General features: G+C 38.2%; 1 protein-coding gene across 4 annotated transcripts in view; it reads left to right on the top strand.

Annotated features, from left to right (window-relative positions):
* The window catches only part of LOC146488275 (long-chain-fatty-acid--CoA ligase ACSBG2-like), a 29,887-nt gene that overhangs the window by 4,953 nt on the left and 2,568 nt on the right, over positions 1-22,366 (top strand). For 3 of the 4 annotated variants that reach the window (XM_085122976.1, XM_085122984.1, XM_085122993.1), the window contains 17 exons: positions 3,805-4,184; positions 7,771-7,859; positions 8,607-8,727; positions 10,075-10,158; positions 12,047-12,148; positions 12,604-12,651; positions 13,337-13,438; positions 13,566-13,634; positions 15,571-15,629; positions 15,766-15,888; positions 16,388-16,439; positions 16,966-17,211; positions 18,001-18,117; positions 18,922-18,955; positions 19,894-20,033; positions 21,850-22,041; positions 22,151-22,205. In XM_085122976.1, coding sequence (XP_084979102.1) covers positions 3,805-4,184; positions 7,771-7,859; positions 8,607-8,727; positions 10,075-10,158; positions 12,047-12,148; positions 12,604-12,651; positions 13,337-13,438; positions 13,566-13,634; positions 15,571-15,629; positions 15,766-15,888; positions 16,388-16,439; positions 16,966-17,211; positions 18,001-18,117; positions 18,922-18,955; positions 19,894-20,033; positions 21,850-22,041; positions 22,151-22,205 — 2,013 coding nt within the window. Of the gene's footprint in view, positions 1-3,374; positions 4,185-7,770; positions 7,860-8,606; positions 8,728-10,074; positions 10,159-12,046; positions 12,149-12,603; positions 12,652-13,336; positions 13,439-13,565; positions 13,635-15,570; positions 15,630-15,765; positions 15,889-16,387; positions 16,440-16,965; positions 17,212-18,000; positions 18,118-18,921; positions 18,956-19,893; positions 20,034-21,849; positions 22,042-22,150; positions 22,206-22,366 lie in introns of those variants that run through there. The other variant, XM_085122967.1, reaches the window with a different exon arrangement.

Below are 22,366 nucleotides of genomic sequence, written 5' to 3'. Positions count from 1 at the left end.
TTTTTATTTCATAGCTTTTTTTATCAGGGATTAAAGCAGGTGCCAGTTGGATAAGATGGCGTATTTCCGGTCCGCTGGCAGTCTCTTCTCCCTCGCTTTTTATGACCTATTTCAATCAATAAGCATGTGGAACGTAGAACGCTGGGATGCGTTATGCAATCCAGACGGTCGCGAATCTGTTGACTTAACAGTTATCATCCTGATATTCGCTAATCTGGCTTGATAGCTCACACAGGTTATGCAACGCTCAGGCGTTGCGTTGCACGGTATAGCATAGGTCATGAACATGAATTCCGTTCTAGCTAGCCTTCTTTCCTTTGTCCTCTTTCATAATACCATCGGCATAAACTGTATCATTAGTCATAGTATAGCCCTCCCTCTTTCGTGAAATCGAGTCTGCCACTCGATTACAACAAATACATAAACTAAGATTAACAGCAAGGAAAGAAAAATCGACAAACAGAACAGGTGTGAGAAACTGAGAACCAGGAGAAACTAAAAATTGCTGACAAGCCTTTATTCACTCGATAAGAAGTTTAAGACATCGTTAATAAGGGTGATTTAGACGTCATTTCCCACTTCAATAAAAATGACAGTAATGCAAACACCTTCAAAACTTCCATTATGTAACAGAATCAAGAACCTCATCCCAGAGCTTTTCGCCCGTGAGATCTTAAGCGGAAAGATCGATGGATAAAATAGCGTTTGTTGAACTATTGTCGGTGTTAAGATACCGGTTATGTGGCAAAAATATTGAGATACTGGTGCGCCTGGTTGAAAATAGCTTTCTCAAAAATGTTTGAATAAACAGATAGTCGAAAGTAGGCCTTTAGTTAGCTGACTCAAGCACGTTTTCAGTCCCCAAGAAAAATCCCCGCAACGAAAGCAGCATGAGTTGAAGAGTTTATCTAACCCGGCACTACTCGCTGTAGTGAAGTTATTCTGGCACTGTTTGTCACGTGATCAAGGAGAGTTGCAAAACGGAAGTCCCTTGGCTGCTAAAGGTTTTTTACGTTAGCGTGAAGCAGGACGACGAATAAAGCTTTCGTGGTACGGCCGTTTCCCGCGTAACCTGATTCTCAGACGGTCCAATTCGCTCGCGGCCACACACACTCTCCTTTCCCCTTCCCCTCTTCCTTCTTCGGAAGGGGGAGAGTGTGTGGCCGCGAGCGACCTGGACCCTCTGAGAATCAGGCTCTTTCTCGCGAAGACAACAAAGAAACCTCTGGTACCCAAGGTCAGACAGAAGTGATTTAAGAAGCAAAGGAATGTTGAATGTCAGAGGAAAACGATGCGCTAATTCATGCTAATTATTTTTCATGGAAGTTCTGTTCTTAATTCGTCCTTTTTTAATGGGACTATTTAAGTAGCAGTGGGCTCTCGGATTCCTTCCTTTCTATTTGTGTCTTTTTTCCTGACTCGAAGGAGGATATTTTTAAATATACACTCCGACCGTGAGGTCTTTAGTTTTCTCAGTTTCGCTTTCGTGGACGCGGAGCGGAAGTTTTGATAGCATAGGGTTGTGTGGGTGGGGCTGCATGGCTTGAAAGGTCGCAACAGGATGCAGATTCGATTCCGGGAATATACGGTCCGCCAGTCCGGCTCAAGGGTTGCCCATTTCATTTAAGAGGGGATTTGGGGGATGGGGATGGCTGGATAAAACTAATTCCAAACCAAATTCTTGCAAGGCTACAGCAGGAAAGAAAAAGTCGTGTAGAGCGTAACAAATCAATAAAATCAATAAAAATCGTTCAAATCTTTTTGCTCAGGAAATTAAAATCGGGCGGGCAGAAAAAAATTGCGCAACAAAATATAATTGGTCCATCCCCCATCGGACGTAAGTGAAGTTACCACATTATATTCATGACTGCCATCTCTTTAGATCGCTTATTGTTTATTTTGGTTTATAACGCGCGTTTTCATTATCAATATTATTGTCAAGCGAATTTCTCATAGAAAGTCTAAATACTGGTGACAAGTGACTGAGAGTCGCGTTTTGTTATGAGCTTCCTCGGCCAGCGATTCTGGTGATTGTAGTCCGCCGTTGAATGGACGTCAACTAGTTATTTTTATCTTTGAAAATAAAATAAGGCTATTCGCAGATCACGAACACATTTCTAGTTATCGTGACTTTTTAGCCGCCTTATGTACATTGTAGTCATAAACCTAACTCGGGTTGTCCATTTCCTGCAGCCGGGCATGTCAGCTTCTGTTGTTATAGAGTTATTTCCCTTAACCAAATATTTGGCGAGTGGGACACTGCTAATTAATTTCGTAAAACAAGGAAGAAACCTGTAGCGCTGCATGTTAAATACGCGTTTTTCAGGATTGTAACAGGTGCACCTAGTGGTCACGTTATACCAAGAGAACAATTAACACAGTCAACGAATTAATGTTTTGTGGAACAGTAATTTGCAACCATGGTTTCGTTTCAGCACAAGAAATAGGAGAAGTTGTATAATATATTAAAATAAACAAGTTAAGCCCTCTGGCTTGAAACAGGTCTGTACCAGTGAGCAAGTGTATGCGCGAGTTTCAGAAATTAAATCCTCTGTTTATTCCTTTTAGAAAATGCCTCTGCACACACGAGATCTCGTCGTGTTTTGTCATACTGTGACTCTAAAAAGGATCTTCGGGTGCGAGAAGCCAATATGCAACCTTCCTTGGCTAAGTGAATTCCGGTATTTTAATTTGGCTGTATGTATATCTTTTTCTTGTTCATTTTGTAATCAGCCTGCGTTCGGCTACTGTTCAGACTTATCCCCTTCGTAATCTTTCAAAAATTTATTTTATACTGATACAATTGATACAACATCCATCGATTTGATGTTTGCAGTCTATCTTAATCAGCCCCCAGGTTCGTATATTTGGTTAAATTTGCATCGGTTCATTAGTATTCCTTTTCGATCTTGTTTCGATTCGGAGAGATGAGTCAGCAAGTGATGAAATACCAGGAGACTTAGCTGCAATGCGGTCAAGTCTCCTGGTATTTCATCACTTTCGCGTTCAAAGACTGCAAAGCAGAGCAAGACTGATTTGACACACTACGCGCGAAAGAGCGATTCGACGAAAGACTACATAAGCACAATATAACCTTAAAAATCGTAAAGAAAGCTCTGATCCGCGAGTGGAGGATACGATAGCACTTTCGATTCAAGCTCTGCAGATATGTTAAAATTAAAAGAGGTAAATTCGGATGACCATTATTTTTTTTGGCCGGATTTCCCAGGGCTTCCGTGATCGAGTGGCAGGTGTGATGAGTGAAAGAAACCGACACGAAACCGACAACAAAATTCTTATTGGCTCTTTTCTCCCCGCCTCCCAAACGCCCATCGGCGCTTGAGCAACTTTTTTTTCAGGGTTTTTCGTACTTGTAACATTATCTTTCGTGCGCTTTTCAAAGACAGTTAAGCTTGCAAGAATTTTTTTTCGATTTTTCTGACGTCCTTGAACACTAATCCGTTTGTAAACTTCGTTTTCGGTTGGCGATTTTTCGATCAAAATCGAATTTCTCGTTACCAAATCCCACGCTGCTGCTAGCTGTTGTGCTTTGCGTTGCGTAAAGGACTACGCGAAGGTTTTCAACGAAGGATCTTGTTTCGTTATCCGGCTTTTACGCGGATTTGGCAGCATTTTCGCTATTTGGTCCAAAAAAGTTATTGTCGGACTTAACAAGCACTGAACAAAGCCGTATGGAGGGGGACAGTTCGTTATCGAAACCGAGTGACGTTGAACTTATTTTGGACACAAACGAGACGAAAGCTAAAGATGTTCACATTGTTAATGGCTCTGTGCATTACACAGGTCAGGATGTAGCCAATGGAGAGTTTGGCAGCAGTCCAGAGAAAGGAACACAGCAAAATACGAATGGCATCGAGGAACACAAAAACGGCCACCACCAAAACGGTGGCGCGAAAAGTTCGCTCGGCGACGAAGGAGAAGTGAAGCCGGCGCCTGCAGACTCGTCGTGGACAGTTCAAGCCGATGGCACTGTTAAACTACTTATGGGATCCACTGAAAGCACAAGTCGTGTTCCTATGACTGTGGTGCAGGGCCTTCAGAGAGCTGTCCGTATTGCTTCGAGTAGAGTTGCTCTCGCGGTGAAGAGAAATGGAGAGTGGGTGAAATGGACTTACAGCGAGTACTACGAATCAGTCCGTTCTGCGGCCAAGTCATTCATTAAGGTTTGTGCAATATGTCGAAGTTTGAGGCCATGAATATTCAGTTAATGCGTGCTTCATGTTGTTCAAGAAATCAGCGCCCTGCCGGTACTGTATTTCGATCGTAATTTGTAGATGACACGTCCCGAGTCCAAATTTGCTCCTTCTCGAAAAAGCTGCTCTTACGTCCGAAACACGTAGTGAATATCACAAATCGACACGGAAGCAATATTGCTTGTCAGGAAATTAAAATGTATGTAGGTGTTATTCTTAGATTGTATGTATCTTTAAAAGTTTTATGTTGCGGCAGTTCTTTTGTGTTGTGAGTACAACGGCGTAAAAATTCCATAAATTAACTGATCTCTTTGTTTTAATTTAAGCTTTAGCTTTTTTAGCGTGGGGTCTTGTTTACGATGGCCGGTAAAGACACATAAATTTGTGCTGGCTTGTTGTCTGCTGGACATGTCAAGTTGTTTTTCTTTTTACTTCAACATTTTGATCATTATTTCTTGATTTTTTTTTCTGGTTCGTGTAGAATTTCCGTGAAGACGTGTCAAAATATAAACAAAATCGACAGACCTTGCCTGATTGGAGTACTCACTGCCAGACAATATGAAATAATAAAAAGAATAATTTATTCAATCTGTTTGTGTTTTCCCAAACAAATGAAAGAAATCTAATAACTAGTTAATCTTTTTATAACCAGTGGAGTGAAAATGTCAACTAATTTGTAATGGAGTGTTAGGTAGCTGGTGTAAGTTTGAACCAGAATGAGGGAGAAGTTTGCTGGCATGTTCTTCATACACAGCAACTTTGATTCAACTCATGTTACACGTAACTTGATCCTCTTTCAAGGACAGTTTCCTGTTCATTGGATACATTATAATAATAAAAATTATTTATTGACAAATAACTCTTTTATCCAATCATAATCGCAGCCAGCCACCGGGAAACCAAGCATTTTGTTGATCTCCTCGCACTCTGATCAATATTATTGCAGCAACTTGTTTTTAGAATTAAGCAAATTAATGGGACTTACATGTCTGTGGTTATTTTTAGCAATACTTTGAAAATTGCGATGATGGAACCCTATAAAACTAATTTTATAATGCTCCTGTTTTGTTATGACTTTCCCCCAGCATGCAGCATTTGACTTGATTAAAAGTTTTTGATCAAATTCACCTCTGCATTGTGAGCTGATAACAATAGCCCACACGGCAGACAAATGCTTTTGGTATGGTCTGATAACAATTAACCCACATATGCCTTAACCACTCAGGGCTGAGAAATTTTTGAGAGTTGGTTCTTTAATTATGAGCATTGGTGCCCTTTATAAACTGAACAAATTTTAACATGAAAAAAATAATGCATTTTACCACTTGTAGAATGTAACAGAGGAAAAAATAGTAGGTGAACACACTCACTTCTCTTTGAATATATACAGTGTACATACATGTAAACTTTCAAAAAAGGTATTATCCAATGAATGAAGCTGATATTGGATGGCAATCATATCAGGAAATGTGGCAATAAATTAATAACATTAATCAATGTTGATAGGCAATCCTTGATTTTGAAAGAGTTTTGTGACCTTTTATCAAAATAATGACATTAGGGTTAATTTGGTTGGCATTGATTACTTATCTGCATTCTGGGCATCAATACATGTACATGAAACTTAATAATAATTATTGTTTATACTGTAATGTTAAAGTGATGAGTTTGTTTTGAAATACTGTCTTACTAGCAGTTCAGGATGTGTATTGATTACAGCTGACAACTATAATTAGGCACCAATGATGTCTAAAATAGAACTAAAAAGACCTGCACTGTAAGGAAATGTGTTAAAATCCACAGGCACCGTACCGAAAAATATGGCAACTTGTACATTCACCCATAATAATATTTATTCTTAGTGTACGAAAACCCTTAAAACGCTCTTAAAAACGCGCAGAAAAGTTCTAAAAATTTCAAACCTAGCAGACTCAACGTTTTTAGTACAGGGACAAAATTCGTAAAAGATACATGTATGGGTTTCTGTATGCCTTTTGGCTGGTTCGCAAGGTATTCTGGGAAATGTACTGTTGCCATCGTTTCCAAACAGTGGATTTTGGTATGAGGTCACACCAATTCTAATTATCGTATAAAATACATGTACGCTAGTTGTGAATTAAAAATTACCCAAAAAACAAACTTGAAAGTAAAAATTTAGAATGTTTCACAGAAATTTGATTATCACATCACATATACAAATTTGATACGCTTGTCAGAATGTGTTTGTTCGTGTAAGATTGCCTTCAATGGTTACCACATTTTATGAAAAAACAGAAAAATAGACAAAAAGCTTTCCTTTAAATGAAAAATTTGTAATTTCAGATAAGCCTGAGTTTGTTTACACCTAAGAAGGAAATGCATATGATCTTCATTTAAAAAAGTATTGAAATCCAGCCTTGTGTATGATCTGTCAATTCACAGTTCAAAGCTATTGTTTTTTTTGTTTGTGCCCTTATCATTTGTGCAGGGATGTGTCTATCCATGTAAAGCTGCTTTGATTGTTCTTTTCTTTCATTTTGTCAATTTACATGTTTATGACTGTATTTTTATCTTTTTTACACATTTTCATTTTTTTCCCACCTTTTTTGATGCCTCCAGCATTGTTAAAAGTCCCCATCTTTTGTGATTACATATGTGACCTCTCGCGTGAAAATGTACACTAGCAGCTTTCCGTTAAACGGGTGAAATGCACGGCTGTCGAACGGGCAAGAAACGGCTCACAAAGCCATTTGAAACGGATGAAACCGAATGGCTGAACGGCTGATAATTTATTCTGAACGAATTGGTGTGACGGCTGAACGGCTCGTCAAAAATTTTGAACGGATGGTTATCACTGCTGAATGGCTGAAAAAACAATTTGAAACGGTTGACCTGAACGGCTGAACGCCACAAGTAAAATTTTGAACGGATGGTCCTGAACAGCTGAACGGCTCGAGTAAAATTTTGAACGGATGATTATGCATGGGAGAAGGGATTGTCATGACTGATTACATAAAGAGATTATACAATATTATTAAGGACGGTGCCTACTAATAGCCAAGTATTTTGCACGGTTTATCACTATGCGGGAAAAACAGATCTTGATAGCGGCTATTGAAACCCAAAAAGAAAATTGGGGGTAACCACACATTTTTTAGAGATAACTAAGCAACAACTTTTTTTAAAAAGCAGCAAAATACAAAGCAATGTATGGTGCTTTTTTCCAAATTGAAGCTTTATTATCTCTGAAAAATGCATGGTTACCCCAATTTTCTTTTTGGATACCAAAATCACTTGCTAAGTTCTGCTTTCTCCGCATAGTTTTGAAGCGCGCAAAAATATCCCTGTAAAAGTAGGCACCACCCATAGGAAACCCGAGTATCTCCAGATGCGCAGAACGTATGTGCAGTAACAATAGAAGGCACCGTCCTTAAGCATGCACATATGTTAGCTGTTCTGCTCAAAGACTCAAACTTGAAAATGACCTATATGTATGATCAGTCAAACATTGTCACTGAATGTGCTATTTTGAATAATTTACTTGTAAATAAATCTTTCACTCTCTTTATTGTAACAGCTTGGTTTGGAGCCTTACCATGGAGTTGGAATCATTGGATTTAACTCACCAGAATGGCTAATCTCAGACTTAGGAGCCATTTTTGCAGGGTAATTAATAATACACTTTAAGTACATTGTACAGGACCTCAAATTCCATCCATCTCTTAATTATTAAATTAACTTGATGATTTCATGGGTGATCCAAGATTAATGTATGATCAATGTTAAAAAATTAAAAATATGTCAAGTGAAAATGAATGGACATTTTACACCTTATTTATTTATTCACCACGACATACAAACATAGAAAGTTACAATGAATAATAGACTAGGATTGTACATAAGCATGTGATGTTCATAAAATTAATAACATGATTGACTTTCTTATCCATGCTTGATGAAGGGGGGGGCGGGGGGGAGAATTTGAATTGTCTTCCTCGGAATACAATTAACTATAAAAATGAGCGAAAAAACGGAACGACGTTTCGGTGTCATCTGGCACCATTTTCAAGTAAAGAATGCAACAGAAAAGATAATTTATACGTAAAGTAAAGGTGTGAAATAGAATAAATTAAATTAAAACTAGGATGACACCGAAACGTCATTCCGTTTTTTCGCTCATTTTTATAGTTAATTGTATTTCTAAATTTAATCTTCCTCGGAATAGTTACCAATATTTTCAGAGAAGTCACAGTCCTCTTAAAATGTTCCTGCAGTTACTATGGAATGATTTGAAGCCTAGTTCACATTAATTTGACCCCAAATCCTTTCAGACCTACAGTTGTACATGTACATGCTCTTTCCTACCTACTACTTTCAAAATTAATGATTATTTTTGTTTCTAAATTATTTCAGAGGCTTTGCTGTGGGTATTTACACCACAAATTCTCCAGAAGCTTGCCACTTTGTTGCCGAAAACTGTGAGGCCAATGTTATTGTTGTTGAGAACAAACATCAACTGCATAAAATTCTTAAGGTGGGTATAAACATCACTTAACTTACTGGCAAGTCATTTCCTTGATAGAGGAGGTGCGGGAGGTTGTGGGTTCAAACCCCGGCCGGACCAACACTCAGGGTTTTTAAATAACTGAGGAGAAAGTGCTGCCTTTGTAATGACATCTGCAAATGGTTATACTTTCTAGTCTTCTTGGATAAGGACGATAAATCGTAGGCCTCGTCTCACAATTGCACTTCAATGGTCATAACCCTGATGTTAAAGAACCCAGACACTAATCACAAAGAGTAGGGCATGGAGTTCCCAGTGTGCTGGTCTGGTCTTTGTGCTGTTTCATGATTTCATGGGTTGGGTGGGTATGATGAGGTTGCTAATGGACAAATACTGATGTAAACCGCATTTGAATATATATGAATAGAAAATGCGGTATATAAATGCATTACCATTACCATTACCTTATGTTTTGTGAGCAATCTCAGGCTTTTGGGTTTGTGAGGACTACTCTTGCCCCTGTTGTTAAATTGAAAAGAAACTCTAGCTCGCCTTGTTCCCTTACTCTTTTTGGATGAATCATTGGGTATATAAAACCCGGAGCAGCACCCAATGCAAGGCAACGCAAAGGAAAAGCTAAAGGAGTTTTAATAAATGATATACCTGCAGACTTTTTTGTTTCATGCTACTGAAACCTCACCTACAAAAGTACACCATAAATATAAATGTAATTATTGTTTGCGCAATCAGGCAGTTACTAGTAGCATGAAGTAGAAGGGATGCCTCCGATCTGACTCAATATACTCCCGACCAGTGAATTCAACACTGAGATGCCATGTTATTAATATTTTAATATGACGGTGTTAGCTTCATTTAATATTATATTTCAAAATTGAAATATGTAGACTGTAATAATTACTTTAATTAACAGCGTATTTCCTTTTCAATTGTTGAAGAGGTTGATCATTGATCATGAGGTTGACCCTGTGTTCAGATCTCCTAGAGCTATTTAAAAGCTCTAATGGACGGTATAATAATTAAAAGGAAATGAAGTGTATATAAATACATATATTTCTATGTACATATATATATAAAACTTTCATTGCACAATTATCAAACTATATCAGCGCGTAATATAACTGCACTATCACATATCTATTTAACTATTAATACAGTAGCTATCATTACATAAAACTGTGTCCTATTATTCCTACAAGATCTATTATTATAAATACAATAATAATAATAATAATAATAATAATAATAATAATAATAATAATAAACAATAGCAATTCAATTTATATTCAAACAAGTGTTTAATTTACATGTAGTCATCCATCTTTATTTATTTGTCACATTTTATCATTTCAAATACAGGTTTGGGACAGACTGCCACACTTGAAGGCTGTTGTGCAGTACAGTGGCGAGATAGAAGGAGAAAAGCCACCAAATGTGTACACTGTGAGTGTTGAAGGTGTTCTGACAGTTGCATACGTAAATCAATGCAGTCATGTTTTATTTTATCAACTTGTACTGTTGGGTATTGCATGTTTTTGCCTTTCTGTTAGCGTCATTATTTGCATGTCTTTAGAAGTCATTTTCAATGATAAATTTGATGGTTCTACTTCATTATATAAGGTCATTCCCCTAAAATGGAACCTACACTCAGATTTTTTCCAAACTTTGCCCATGTGTGGTTCACTATATGTAAACTGCAAAAATGAAATAATCAAAGGCTCCTGTGAACCAACTCTTGAATGCAGATGACACATAGTAAAATTTAGACGGCTACGGAAACTTCCTTGAAAGCTAAAAGAAATTATATCTTTGCCCGATTACCGGTATGTAACGAAAAATAACCATTCTTGTACTATAAAAATGATTGTCATATTATTCTGTACAGATTGAATAAGCCGATTATTCTGATGTGACGATTAAAAAAAATCACGTGTTTTTTTTATTGAAAGTTCATAGAGGCACGCCATGTGCAGCTACGTCATGGAAATTCGTGTCCGATAGTCCGTGCTACTGGATTTTGCGATCGGGCTAGTGGATTCTGACCATCACTTGTCCGATGGGCAAGTGAAGTTTTTTTGGGAATTAAAATTACAAAATTACTGTAGGGCATACTTTTTTTAACTTCTAGGTAGATTTCTGTTTTTTAAGCCGATCTCACAAAAGGAAATCTGTTCAACAAAGTATCGCATTACATTTCATGCCCGACATAAATGCATGAAATTTTTCCTTTGGAGTTCAGTCCACGCAATCCTCAAGTAAAAATAATGAAATATGACAAGTTCTTGCCAAATAAGAATTATTTATCAACCACGTCCTTTTGCTTTCCCATAAATTACCAGTTGTAAATTGCAAAAGTGAAACATTTTTTCACTTTGAAACCTCTATGAAAGCTGACAACATCTTAAAGTGTTCATTTCACCAGAAATTTGCGTAATTCCGTTACGACGTCACTGATGCGTGACATGGCACTTTCCGCTTTCTCACGCATTCTTTCTGACTAAAACGATTCAGTTAGTTCATTGCGCTACGCGCATTCAAGAGTTAAAAAGAGGGGGTCACCATGCTTGTTCTTCAGCAACGAAGCATTGAAATATGGTAATTTCTGCATGTTTGGACAAAAAGGACTATAATTATAGAGCATTTGCCAAAAACAGGAATTATTTTCTGAGAGAACAGTTAACGACTCGACATTTCATAGAATTTTTTCCCTGTTCATAAATCATTTTCAATGTGAAATCTGTTTGAAAACTATTCCTGACCAGTACTACTGAGATATTTCACAAAGTAGACTAATTCATTACCTCTGAAGGTAGGCCAAAATGTCCACTGGCTAGATATTAGGCGCAAAACTAGGATTTTCCTTAAATTTTCACGGTAGTTGGCAAACAATATTGTGGTTAGGAATCTGAAGAGAGAGAATAGGTTCACCGGCTTTGCAGATATTTCACAAAGCAGTGGTAAATCGAGCTTCAAAACTGGTTTCTCCACGAAAGGACTGGGGTGAGTCTTAAGAAAACACCTTAATTTCCGCGCAAAAATGCAAATTTAGAATTTTGTTGTTAGATGAAAGTCAGATTGAGTGATACTCAGTAGTTAGCTAGAAATGAGCGTAAATTTTTTATTTTGCCATTGTGTGCAGTAGAGTTGCGCACTGCAAAACAGGGGAATGACCTTAAACATGCATGCTCAAATATAAATTATGTGGTGTCTTTATTTGCCTGACTGTGTGTCTGTTTTAAATCCTACAAAGTTCTATGCAAAACAATTCTTCTGAAAAAGAAAATTAAATAAACTTTTCCACCTAATGTTTGTCTGCTTTGCTGTTTTCCAGTGGGATGAGTTTATGGAGCTTAGCAAAGATGTAGCTGATGAAGTTCTTCAAGCAAGAATTGACAATTTAGCACCAAACAAGTGCTGTACACTCATTTACACTGTGAGTCATTGTGGAACTTATGTTCTTTTTTGTGTGTATAATACTGAAAAAAGGCCTACAGGCTAGTACTTTTAGTTGCTCTTGAGTTAAGAAGAAACCAGATAGAAGCCACTTCTACAATGTACATTAATGTAATAAATGTTGTCACTCCGATTCTTCAAAAAGTGAGGCCTCATAATTTAAAATTACAGAAGTATAGACAGGCATTCATTAATGACAAAAAACGCATGCATACATGGATGTATGCACTAGTTTTAGTTTCAGTTTCAGTATTGGTTTGCAATAAAAAAGCAGTATGATTTGTCATTCAGTGAAGTCAACTCATTTCACAAACTGATTTAACTTTCAATTGGTTTCCATTTGCATGAAACAGTACTTTTAAAGATATGATAACTGTGATGATTTAAGGTAATTAACCATTCCATTGTCATAAAATTGTTTTAAATGTCTTTTAGTCTGGAACCACTGGAAACCCAAAGGGGGTGATGCTTTCGCACGATAATGTAAGTTGAATTTTTCCAGTAAATATGTGTATAACTTAATGTACATTAAATAGCATAAAATTAATCAGACTGCATGTAGTTCACAAGCAGCATTCTAGACTCATAGTTCTCATACATGTGTGAGTGCTGTAATATTGCTACTCAGTGTATTTATTTATCTCTTCTGTATTATGACATTGTTATTTGATCTGCACAGCACTGTTTCTCATATAATGGATATCTTATACTTCAGGACCTACATGTACGGTCCCTTGTATAATCTGGGAATATTTAGTATATTAAGTAATTTGCACATTACTCCTTTAAACAAGCTTGTTGATCATTCTGTTTAACGTGGCTAAAGAAATACTACAACTGTCATGCGTATACTGCTACTGCTTTTAACTTGCTGCTACTATTACTGCTACTGCGTATGCTGCTTAACAGCTTATAACTACAGTGTAACTGCTACAGTTACTACCACTGTACTACTATGAATAACGACAAGAGTAACATATTTTCATGCTTTTTCAGTTGTATAAATATGATTTCCTAATAATTCCAAAATTTCTCATTGTATACCAAGTTTGTTTACAATAGCTACAATGTAAATTGTTCTTAGGACTTTTTTTCAAACATTTTTGTGTTTATTAAATTTGGCGGCTCAGAGTATCCACTTATTAAGTTTCTGTGAATTCTTTTTCAGTTACTGTGGACGGCTGAATGTGCAGTGCGGCATGTCCACGGTGGTGAGAAAGGTCCAGAACATGTGGTCAGCTACCTTCCTTTGAGCCACATTGCAGCACAGGTAATTAACATAAATAATAATAGTATTTAGCAGCTTGTTTTAATAGCATGGCAATCGTTTTGATTAGATAACCTTATGCAGTACATGTAGCTTAACTTTTTTGTTTTTTTTTTTATTCTGTTTCTAGGAAGTTGACATTTTTATGCCACTGCATCTTGCTGGTTCTGTTTGGTTTGCTCAGCCAGATGCCCTGAAGGTACACTGCACCATGACAATTATCTTAACAGTGGTTAGCAACACTTACATGTAGGCTGGGAGGGTCAAACATTAGACCTCACATGAGATGAATGAATTAATGTTTAATATTGATGTTTGACCCAACAGTTCAGGGGCTCATTTCTTTTCCAATTTAGTTTGTCTTGTGAAGTTCAACATTTGACCCAGGCCTTACTATAACTGCACATTTTCAATTCATAATTTTTGCTTACAGTAAAATTAAGCCATTCCTTTGGAAATTTTCTGTGTTATACACCTTATTCACAAATGGCCGCCAACCTAAGACGAGCGTGAGGCCAAACATGGAATTGAGACGTTTTGGGATAAAACTTCCAGATCATTGTAGGAAACAAGTGAAACTATGTCTGTAGTCCTTTCGGAAAGCGATATTCCCGGTTCCTCTTTAAATGGAAGAAATCCATCGAAGGTGAAAAAAAGACGAGTTACGTTTTTGGCTTAAATGCAGTGATGATCCCGCCAAAGGTTTACGCACAAAAGCCCAACTCGTTAAGCGGTGAGCTTGTATTGTTCGATCGATGCATCCTTTTGACGCAATAACATTGGAAATTAATGTACTCTTTTGTGTTTCTAAGGAGTAAGATAGTATTCTTTGATCGATGTTTACATTTGACACAATCAACCTGTAATACTCCTTTGCATTTCTGAATTGAGTTGAAGAATACATCAGTCAAGGAAAGGCCTGGAATGTCTGCACGTTTGGAAACCCAGTGTAAAACGAAATAGATTCATCTCCAGACAGATTATCTATGCAAAACATGCGTGACTTTAATTCTCCGTTCTCCTCGAGTTGACGCTTAATTTCTGCTTCTGCCTGGGCATTTCTCAATTGGGCTTCTGTATTTCCTAGTTTCTCTTTTATAATTGATACTTCCTCATTTAACCGCGCAGTTTCCTCTTGAGCTTGTAACAACTGGAATCATAATGACTCGCATGAATCTTGTGATTAAGTATTTAAGATTTCAGCTGTTTCGAGAGAAACTGTATCATCCGCTTCGGATGTTACGTTGCCGCTGACCGTGAATGATTCTTTCAGTCGACGCTTTCTCTTCTTCAGTGAAAATCTTGCAGACGGTGGTGGTCTCTTTCGCGGTGAAGTGCGCCATGCAAATTTCGAAGGAACTTAGTGCGGTGATGTCTACACTCATCTTCTTTCCTCCAAGGCCTTTTTTTGATTTTGCTTTCATGAAAATGCAGTGAGCAAACTTTTGTAATTTCCGTCAGTTTGAATTTCGTTCCAACGTCTCTTCGAATCTTCTGCAGCCATTGAGCTCAAAGGTTTGGATCTTTCGGAAAATTAAAAAAGCCGACTCTCTTTCCGTTGGTATCTACGGTTCCTCTCTGGTTGCAAAGAGGAACACAGCAATTAATATTTGAACTCAAACTCATCCCCAATGAAATTAGCAGACAGGAAACTGTCGCATTAAAGAAATCGCTTTTAGATGACCCCTAATTTCGACGTAAGTTAGCCAGCTAATTGGCCAAAGTTTGCACGAAAACAAATTTTTATCCCAAAATGCCTTGATTCCATGTTTGGCCGCGCGCTCGTCCCAGGTTGGTGGCCATTTGTGAATTAGGTGTGTAAGTGCTGTATGTTTTCACTTGATCTTATGAAAGGTATAAATATTTATAAATTACAGTAGGTACCTGCTCCTGCTTGAACTGGAGAGGAGAATAAAGGAAAGGTCTTAATCATGCCACAGGGTGGCAGCTCACAGAGCTGTTGCTTTACATATTCCCCCCTCCCTCCCTTCCCAGTTGGGCAATATTATGAGGCTTCTCCAATGGGATTTGTTTTAAGTTACAAGTGTATGTGCCAATTAATAATTAATGTAAAGAGAAACAATATGAGAGATTTAACGATCGTACTGAAGCTAATACTTGCAAATTATTTTAAGGGTACACTTGTTCAAACCTTGCGGGAAGTCAGGCCGACCCTGTTATTTGGAGTTCCCAGGTAAATAACCAAGAGTCTGACTGTTCAGTGTTCTTGTTACAGTAATTAGAAGTAATTTGTGAGGTTTTTTTAAGGTGGCAATCAGCTTAGTTTTGTTGACAAGCTAATTAATACTTTCCTTGAACCTTTCAAACAGGGTGTATGAGAAGATCATGGAAAAAATGAAGGAATTGGGGCAGCAAGTTACTGGAGTAAAGAGAAAGGTTGCCAACTGGGCAAAGGGCGTGGCCCTTCAGGGGAACATTAACATGGAAAATGGGTATGTTTATATGGTACCTTTAAATTCCTGGCAGCTGGAGTTAAAAATTAAAGGGTGCACATAAGTCTACCAAGTGGTCCTGTTAGCTGCATGTATCATTTAAATCAGGTCATCTACAGAGTTGAAAGTGGATAAGCGCTGCAATAAAATGCTGTAAAATGCACTACTGGAAAGTACTGCATAGCGTCTTTCATTCAAAAGGTCATTTTACATGGTTTTAATCCATAGAATGAAAAGATCGAACAACCTTGAACAGCATAATATATATTTACCCGTGTCAGTGAAAGTAAAAGTTTTTTTTTTTGCTGTGCACTTGAAATAGCTTTCTTTATTTAAATGGTAACATTGTAGGATTTTACCTATCAAAAGACCATCTTGATTTAGGACTTCATCCACAGATATAAAAGGAGGGTAGTCTAAGTATGCTTGGCCTGGCTTGAAGTTTTAAGGTTTGTGGAAGTTTTAAGGGTTAACTAATATTGTTCTTGTTTTCCCTAAGACGCCCAGTTCCTTTTGGCTGGACTCTGGCGAATGGATTGGTTTTGAAAAAGGTACATTATTTAGTGTCAAGTTGTTTATGCTCACAGTTGTTTTAATATCCATAACTGTGAGCAAAATTTTGTTTTTGGTTGTGCATTTTAAGGCAGTGTTTATGAGAATGAAGTGTACAGATTTAAGGTTAACAGGGTCTGAAAATAACCTATTTGTTGAGCACATTCTTCGATTGGTAGGAAGCCATGTTTTATAATGGTACGTTTTTGGTGAAACAATGTAATTTAATTTTTCCTAAGGTTATTTACCTGCACATGTTTCTATTTGATTTACACAAACACTTGTAAAAGCTTGGGATAACTTGAAGCAAAAGTTGTGCTAATACTGACTTTCGGTCAGTACAAGGCACATTTTTGTAATAGTATCCAAACTTCTATGTGAAAAACAAAAAAGTTTGATGCTCTTTCAAATTTTGAAAATTTTAATTTCATTTACGGTAGAATAAAGTTTATGTAAGTTCTCCCATATTCACAAGGCTTCACTTGAAACTCGACTGCTTACTAGCTGTTATTTGATGTTCTTCAGGTGCGAATGGCTCTGGGATTGGACAGGTGCAGGTTAAGTTTTGTTGGTGCTGCACCAGTAACCATGGAAACCTTGAGATACTTTCAGAGTATCAACATACCACTGTTTGAGCTGTACGGCATGAGTGAGTGTAGTGGTCCGCAGACAGTGTCTATTCCTGGTCACGTTAGGTCAGGCAGCTGTGGTATAGCTATGGATGGATGTGAAATGAAAATTATAAACGAAGATGAAGAAGGCAATGGAGAGGTAATTTGTTTTAATTTATGACAGTGTTTATACAGGGTACTCTCTCGCATCATGGGAGGCAGAGAAGTTACAAACAAATTAAGATTTAATCACTAAAAGTAGTAATGCGTTTTTGACTAGTTAGCCGTTAAAATTATATTCCTTATAGCTTGAAATTTTGTGCATGATTTTAGCAAATTCTAAAAGTATTGACGACCTTTAAGGTGGCTGGCACTGGTTTACAGCTCTTTCTTTGATGGGTCATTACTACCACTCTATCAGTTGATACAACAATAATGATATCAAAGAAATGCCTAATTATTGGCGAAAAAGCATTTGTATAATCTGTTAAAATAATAAAAACACCCCAATTTTTATCTTTAAGTAGTTGTAATTTGAAAATGTGCTCGGTGACCCCCATTTTTTTATAATGGAACTGTGATCAGCATTTTCAGAATGTCAAAACGTTTTGCAAAGTTCAAAAAAAAATCGTTGGAGAGGGTTAAGAGCCACTGCTATTAATTCTCCCAAATGGTACAATATGAAATACGTGGAGAAAAGTAAGGAGAACCTGTATTCAGATCATGTGGCTTAAAGGGTTACAGTGACTCTGGGTGACTTGGATAGTATCTCTACAGAGCTTTTCCTTCCTGTTCCTTCAGTTCATGCTTCTTGCTGCTTACTGCTTTGCTTCGAAGCGTAACAAAGTTGAACATAAAGTTGAGTTCGTGTGTACGCAACAGCTTTTCTCTCTCTACGGAGCGTGGCCGTGTAATCATATTAACTTCACTGTTTTTTTTTCCATATCAGTTGTGTATCAAGGGACGCCATGTTTTCATGGGATACTTGAACAACGAAGAAAAAACCAAGGAGTCGCTTGATGAGTCTGGATGGCTTCACACGGGAGACATCGGAAAAATTGACAAGGTTGGCTTCCACATGGCCTGTGTTTACATTAAACTACCCGCGCGGAAATTTAAGTTTTTTGAAGAATGGTTAAGGGCAAAAAATTTACTAAACAAATTGGAATTTGAATAGATCAGTAGTATCACGTGATGGCTTGTTAGTTTTCATTGAGTAGTAGTCAAGCTACAAGAGTTAGAGCAATGTTTTAGTTAGAGTGTGACACGTGGTTGTCCGCTTCAATTTGAATCTTCGTTGACAGACTCAAAAGTTACAGTACGACCACCTGGTAAAAATTGTCCAGGTTTGTCTCAGGGGAACCGGGAAGAAAGGTTAGCGTTCGTTTACGGTTGGAAACCGTGGAAAGTAGAGTGATGGAAACGAGGTTTATCCATCCAACCTGGTGCCAAAAGATTGCGCAAACTTTGCAAGAGAGTGAGAGCTATTGATTTTTCAACCGGCATTTTTTTCCTCGTATAATTGCTAAGTACCTAAGGTCTCCCATGAGTCAAAGAGTGGGCTGTGAATGTCCCCAAGGCCTCCCGTTAGCAGACAACGCCCCACAGCAAAAACGTTTAGTATAACAAAAATAAGGGCGATGTAACAGCTCTAGTAAGGTCTCACGTGATTGGCTTACAACCCTTCTAGAAAACAAAAAACAAACAACAGCTAGAACAATACCCCAAACCTACAAGCTGACGAGAGCTGCTACACTACTGAAAAATATAGCGGACACATTCGGTAAGCAGTGCCACCGCTACACTTCCTTTAGGCGAACAACTTCTCTGTGTAGTCTTAACTCGCTTTTGCTTCAATTTATTTTGACAGAATGGTCAACTGTTCATTACCGGACGGATCAAAGGTGAGCTGTGTATTTAGAGCTACTTCAAAACCGAGAGAAAAAAATGTCTTTTATCGTTCATCTTTGGAAGTTTGAAGACATGAAAACTCGTATGCAACTCATATTTCAAAGATTTCCGACAACGAGGGTAAGTTCCCTGCTTCATGTTTTTTTCTGGAACACGAAGAAACTGTAACACGCGGATCCAAAAAAAACAACAACAACAAAATAAAACAAACTGAAGCAAACGGAGAGCGGACTGTTTAGTGTTTTGTTCTGGCTAAACAGAACGGAAACCAACACAAAAATAATATTCATCGATCGGCCATGTAGCTCAATCGACTCGGATTTGCAGGTATTATGTCTCCGTTTTCCCAGAACTTGTTGTTTTCGAGATGAGTTGCGTTCGTTTTGGTCGAGGTCAAATTAAATGGGAAAACAGTCTGCAATTTTTGGGTTGCTCAGTTGTAGGAACTGAACTCGCGCGAACGTATGAAAAACGAATCAAACGTATGCAGCGAGCGATGAATCCACGCGGGAATCCACGCTTTCTGCGTCTTGTGCCTCGCGAGTTTCCGCTTTTCGCGGTTCGCTTCTCCCTCGAATTTCAAGAGAAAAAAAGAACCGTCTGTTTTGTAGTGTAGGGTCAAATTCACGCGCTGTTGGCTCAATTTTTTTACCGTCTGACACCTAACTCACGACGACGCAATTTTCCCGTTGACTCGCTCATCCGTTTGGTGGAACTTTTTTCAGTAAGGAGTAACGTGCTTCTACCTACAGGTCTCGGTTCAGCCACCCAGCGCAAATCCGTAGACACGTTAGCATTTACAAACTCGGCACTGGTGTCTCTAAGTGGCTTTAAATGACAGCATTTTCTTTTAACTGTCTTCCGTTTTACCCGTGCTCCCTTTTTTGCATGAAAGTGCTTAATGTACTCACCTTGGGTGGTGTTGTTTCAGAATTGATCATCACTGCTGGTGGTGAGAATATCGCCCCAGTCCCAATTGAAGATGCCATCAAAGAGGAGCTGTCAATAATCAGTAATGTGATGGCTATCGGCGACAAGAGGAAGTTCCTGTCCTGTTTTGTGACCCTGAAGGTAAGATGCTTAAAGATGATAATATTAAACGGCAAATTCGTGTGCCGGTGAAGTTGTATACACTCTGTTTTTTTAATAAGAACCTTTTTTTATAAGAACGTTGAGGATGAGATTAACCAAAATTTTAAGAACGTTTTAAGGACATTCCTCAGGCTGAGAGTCGATTAAGAACGTTTTTATTTTGCTAATCTGTGTATAAAATCAAGGTAACAAATGTAAATTAACCAAAATACTAAAGGGCATGTTTTGTGTATGGTAACACACATCTCGGTTTGTCATAATCAGCAGTTCTTGATACCATATCTCAGCAGGCAATGCTTGATTTACTGAAATACATGTAGTGTATACCATGTAATTTAAGAACATCTTAAGAACGTTTTCAGCCTCAAATCGCCAAAAAATATAAGAACGTTCAGCCTCAGCTCCAAAATTAGACGTTGTTATAAAAAGAACAGTCAACAACGAGTGCAATTGTTTTGTCAAAGCTTCCAAACACCCGGAACTCAAGCAACGACGACGGCAACGGCAACGAAAACATCATTTAAGTAATACAAGTTCGCGTTATTTGCACTACTTCGCGATTATTCCAATCGTTTAACTTGTACATGAAATATTAACCGTGGTGTGCTCACGTTCTCCACAAAACCTTGAATTTAGTCATTTCACGTTGTTTTGCTGACTACGGCAAAGAAATGTACCAAAACATATACCGCACGTGCAGGGCCATTGTTTTTGCTTATTAAACCTATTGTCTTTTGACGTTCTCGTTGTGTCGCCGTCGTCTTTGCTAAAGTTCCCTCTTAAGCGGCGACGACGGCAACGGCTTCTTGATTATTTCAACTTTACAAAAACGGCTAGCTACCCAGGAACCAAATTGGTGGGAGTCATGTTCGAAAGGTAAAATTCACCGTCTTGCTTGCGTTCTCCACAACCTTGAATTTGGTTATTTCTCGTTGTTGTAAATGTACCAAAATTTGAAACGCACGTGCAGTGATTGTTTTTCCTCATTAAACCTATTGTTTTGCGTCGTTGTCGTTGCTTAAAGCAAGCGACGCACCTGGCGAATTTGATCGCCAGCCAGGCGATTTTCGCCACCGATTGATGCGGACACACTTGGCGATTTTTTTTCGCCAATCGCAGCGATGTGGCAGTTTTGAAAACTCATGTGATAAAATCGCCCAACCTGACAGGGTTCGTACGGGTCATGGAAAACCTGGAAAGTCATGGAATTTTATTATTACATTTTCCAGGCCTGGAAAGTCATGACATTTCGGTGTGGGTTATGGAAAGTCATGGAAAATGATGTTTATTAAAAATTGCAAAATAAATTGGGTTTGTTTACGAAGAAAACAGTAAAAACATACCCAAAATGAAAGATGATTTCCAAGAAGATCGTCAAATTTAGGTCATGGAAAACTTGGAGAAGTCATGCAAATGGTCATGGAAAGTCATGGAATTTCAAAAGCTCTAAAGAGTACGAACCCTGCCTGATGGGTTGATTTTACTGGCGATTGGCAGTAATGACTGTAGAAAATCACGGGAATGGGTACTCTTGGCGAATGCCGGCGAATTTAATCGCCGATATCTGACATGCCAGAGATCGGCGATTTTATACGGCGATCGTCGAAGATCGCAATCGCTGCACCGGGCACACCAGGCGATTTTCGGCGATCGCGGCGATCGGCGTATAAAATCGCGAAGTGTGTCGCCCGCTTAAGTTTCCAAATCCCAATTTACAAGTCGCCCTACCGAGAGATTTTACACATGATTATTGCTGTTCATTCCTTGATTCGATGACATTTTTTCACTTCACTAGGTTGTTGTTGACCCAGATACTGGAGAGCCTTCAGATGATCTCACAGACATCGCCATTGAATTCTGCAAGTCTGTTGGCAGTGAAGCCAAGACTGTTTCTGAAATTCTGTCAACTAAAGACGAGAAAATAATGAAAGCCATCCAGGAGGGAATTGACCGAGCAAACGGCAAATCCGTGTCCAGGGCTCAGAAGGTATGTAACTAAAGAATAGACTTTACAAGGAAAGTATTGAGAGTACTTTGGAATTTCTGCCTCAGGTATACAACGTGTTTGTAACCAAGCGGTTGTTGTTGTGTTTTAGATACAGAAGTGGCTGATCTTAGAAAGAGACTTCTCTATTCCCGGGGGAGAGCTCGGTAAGAATTTGCTTTAATTTTGTTCTCATCAAGATGGTTTTGGAGCTTTGTTTAGTTTATTCGTTTGTGAATAATGGTGTCGGTCGCGATTGTTTTGATGACGATAACTATGACGATTGCGATAATGATGCTGATGACAATAGCGAGTTTACAAAACAGGA

This window comes from Pavona decussata, unplaced genomic scaffold (genome assembly GCF_977016875.1).
Source record: "Pavona decussata unplaced genomic scaffold, jaPavDecu1.1 SCAFFOLD_11, whole genome shotgun sequence".
NCBI lineage: Eukaryota > Metazoa > Cnidaria > Anthozoa > Scleractinia > Agariciidae > Pavona > Pavona decussata.
Note: the sequence above shows the minus strand (reverse complement) of the source record. Positions and strands in the feature narration are given on the sequence as shown.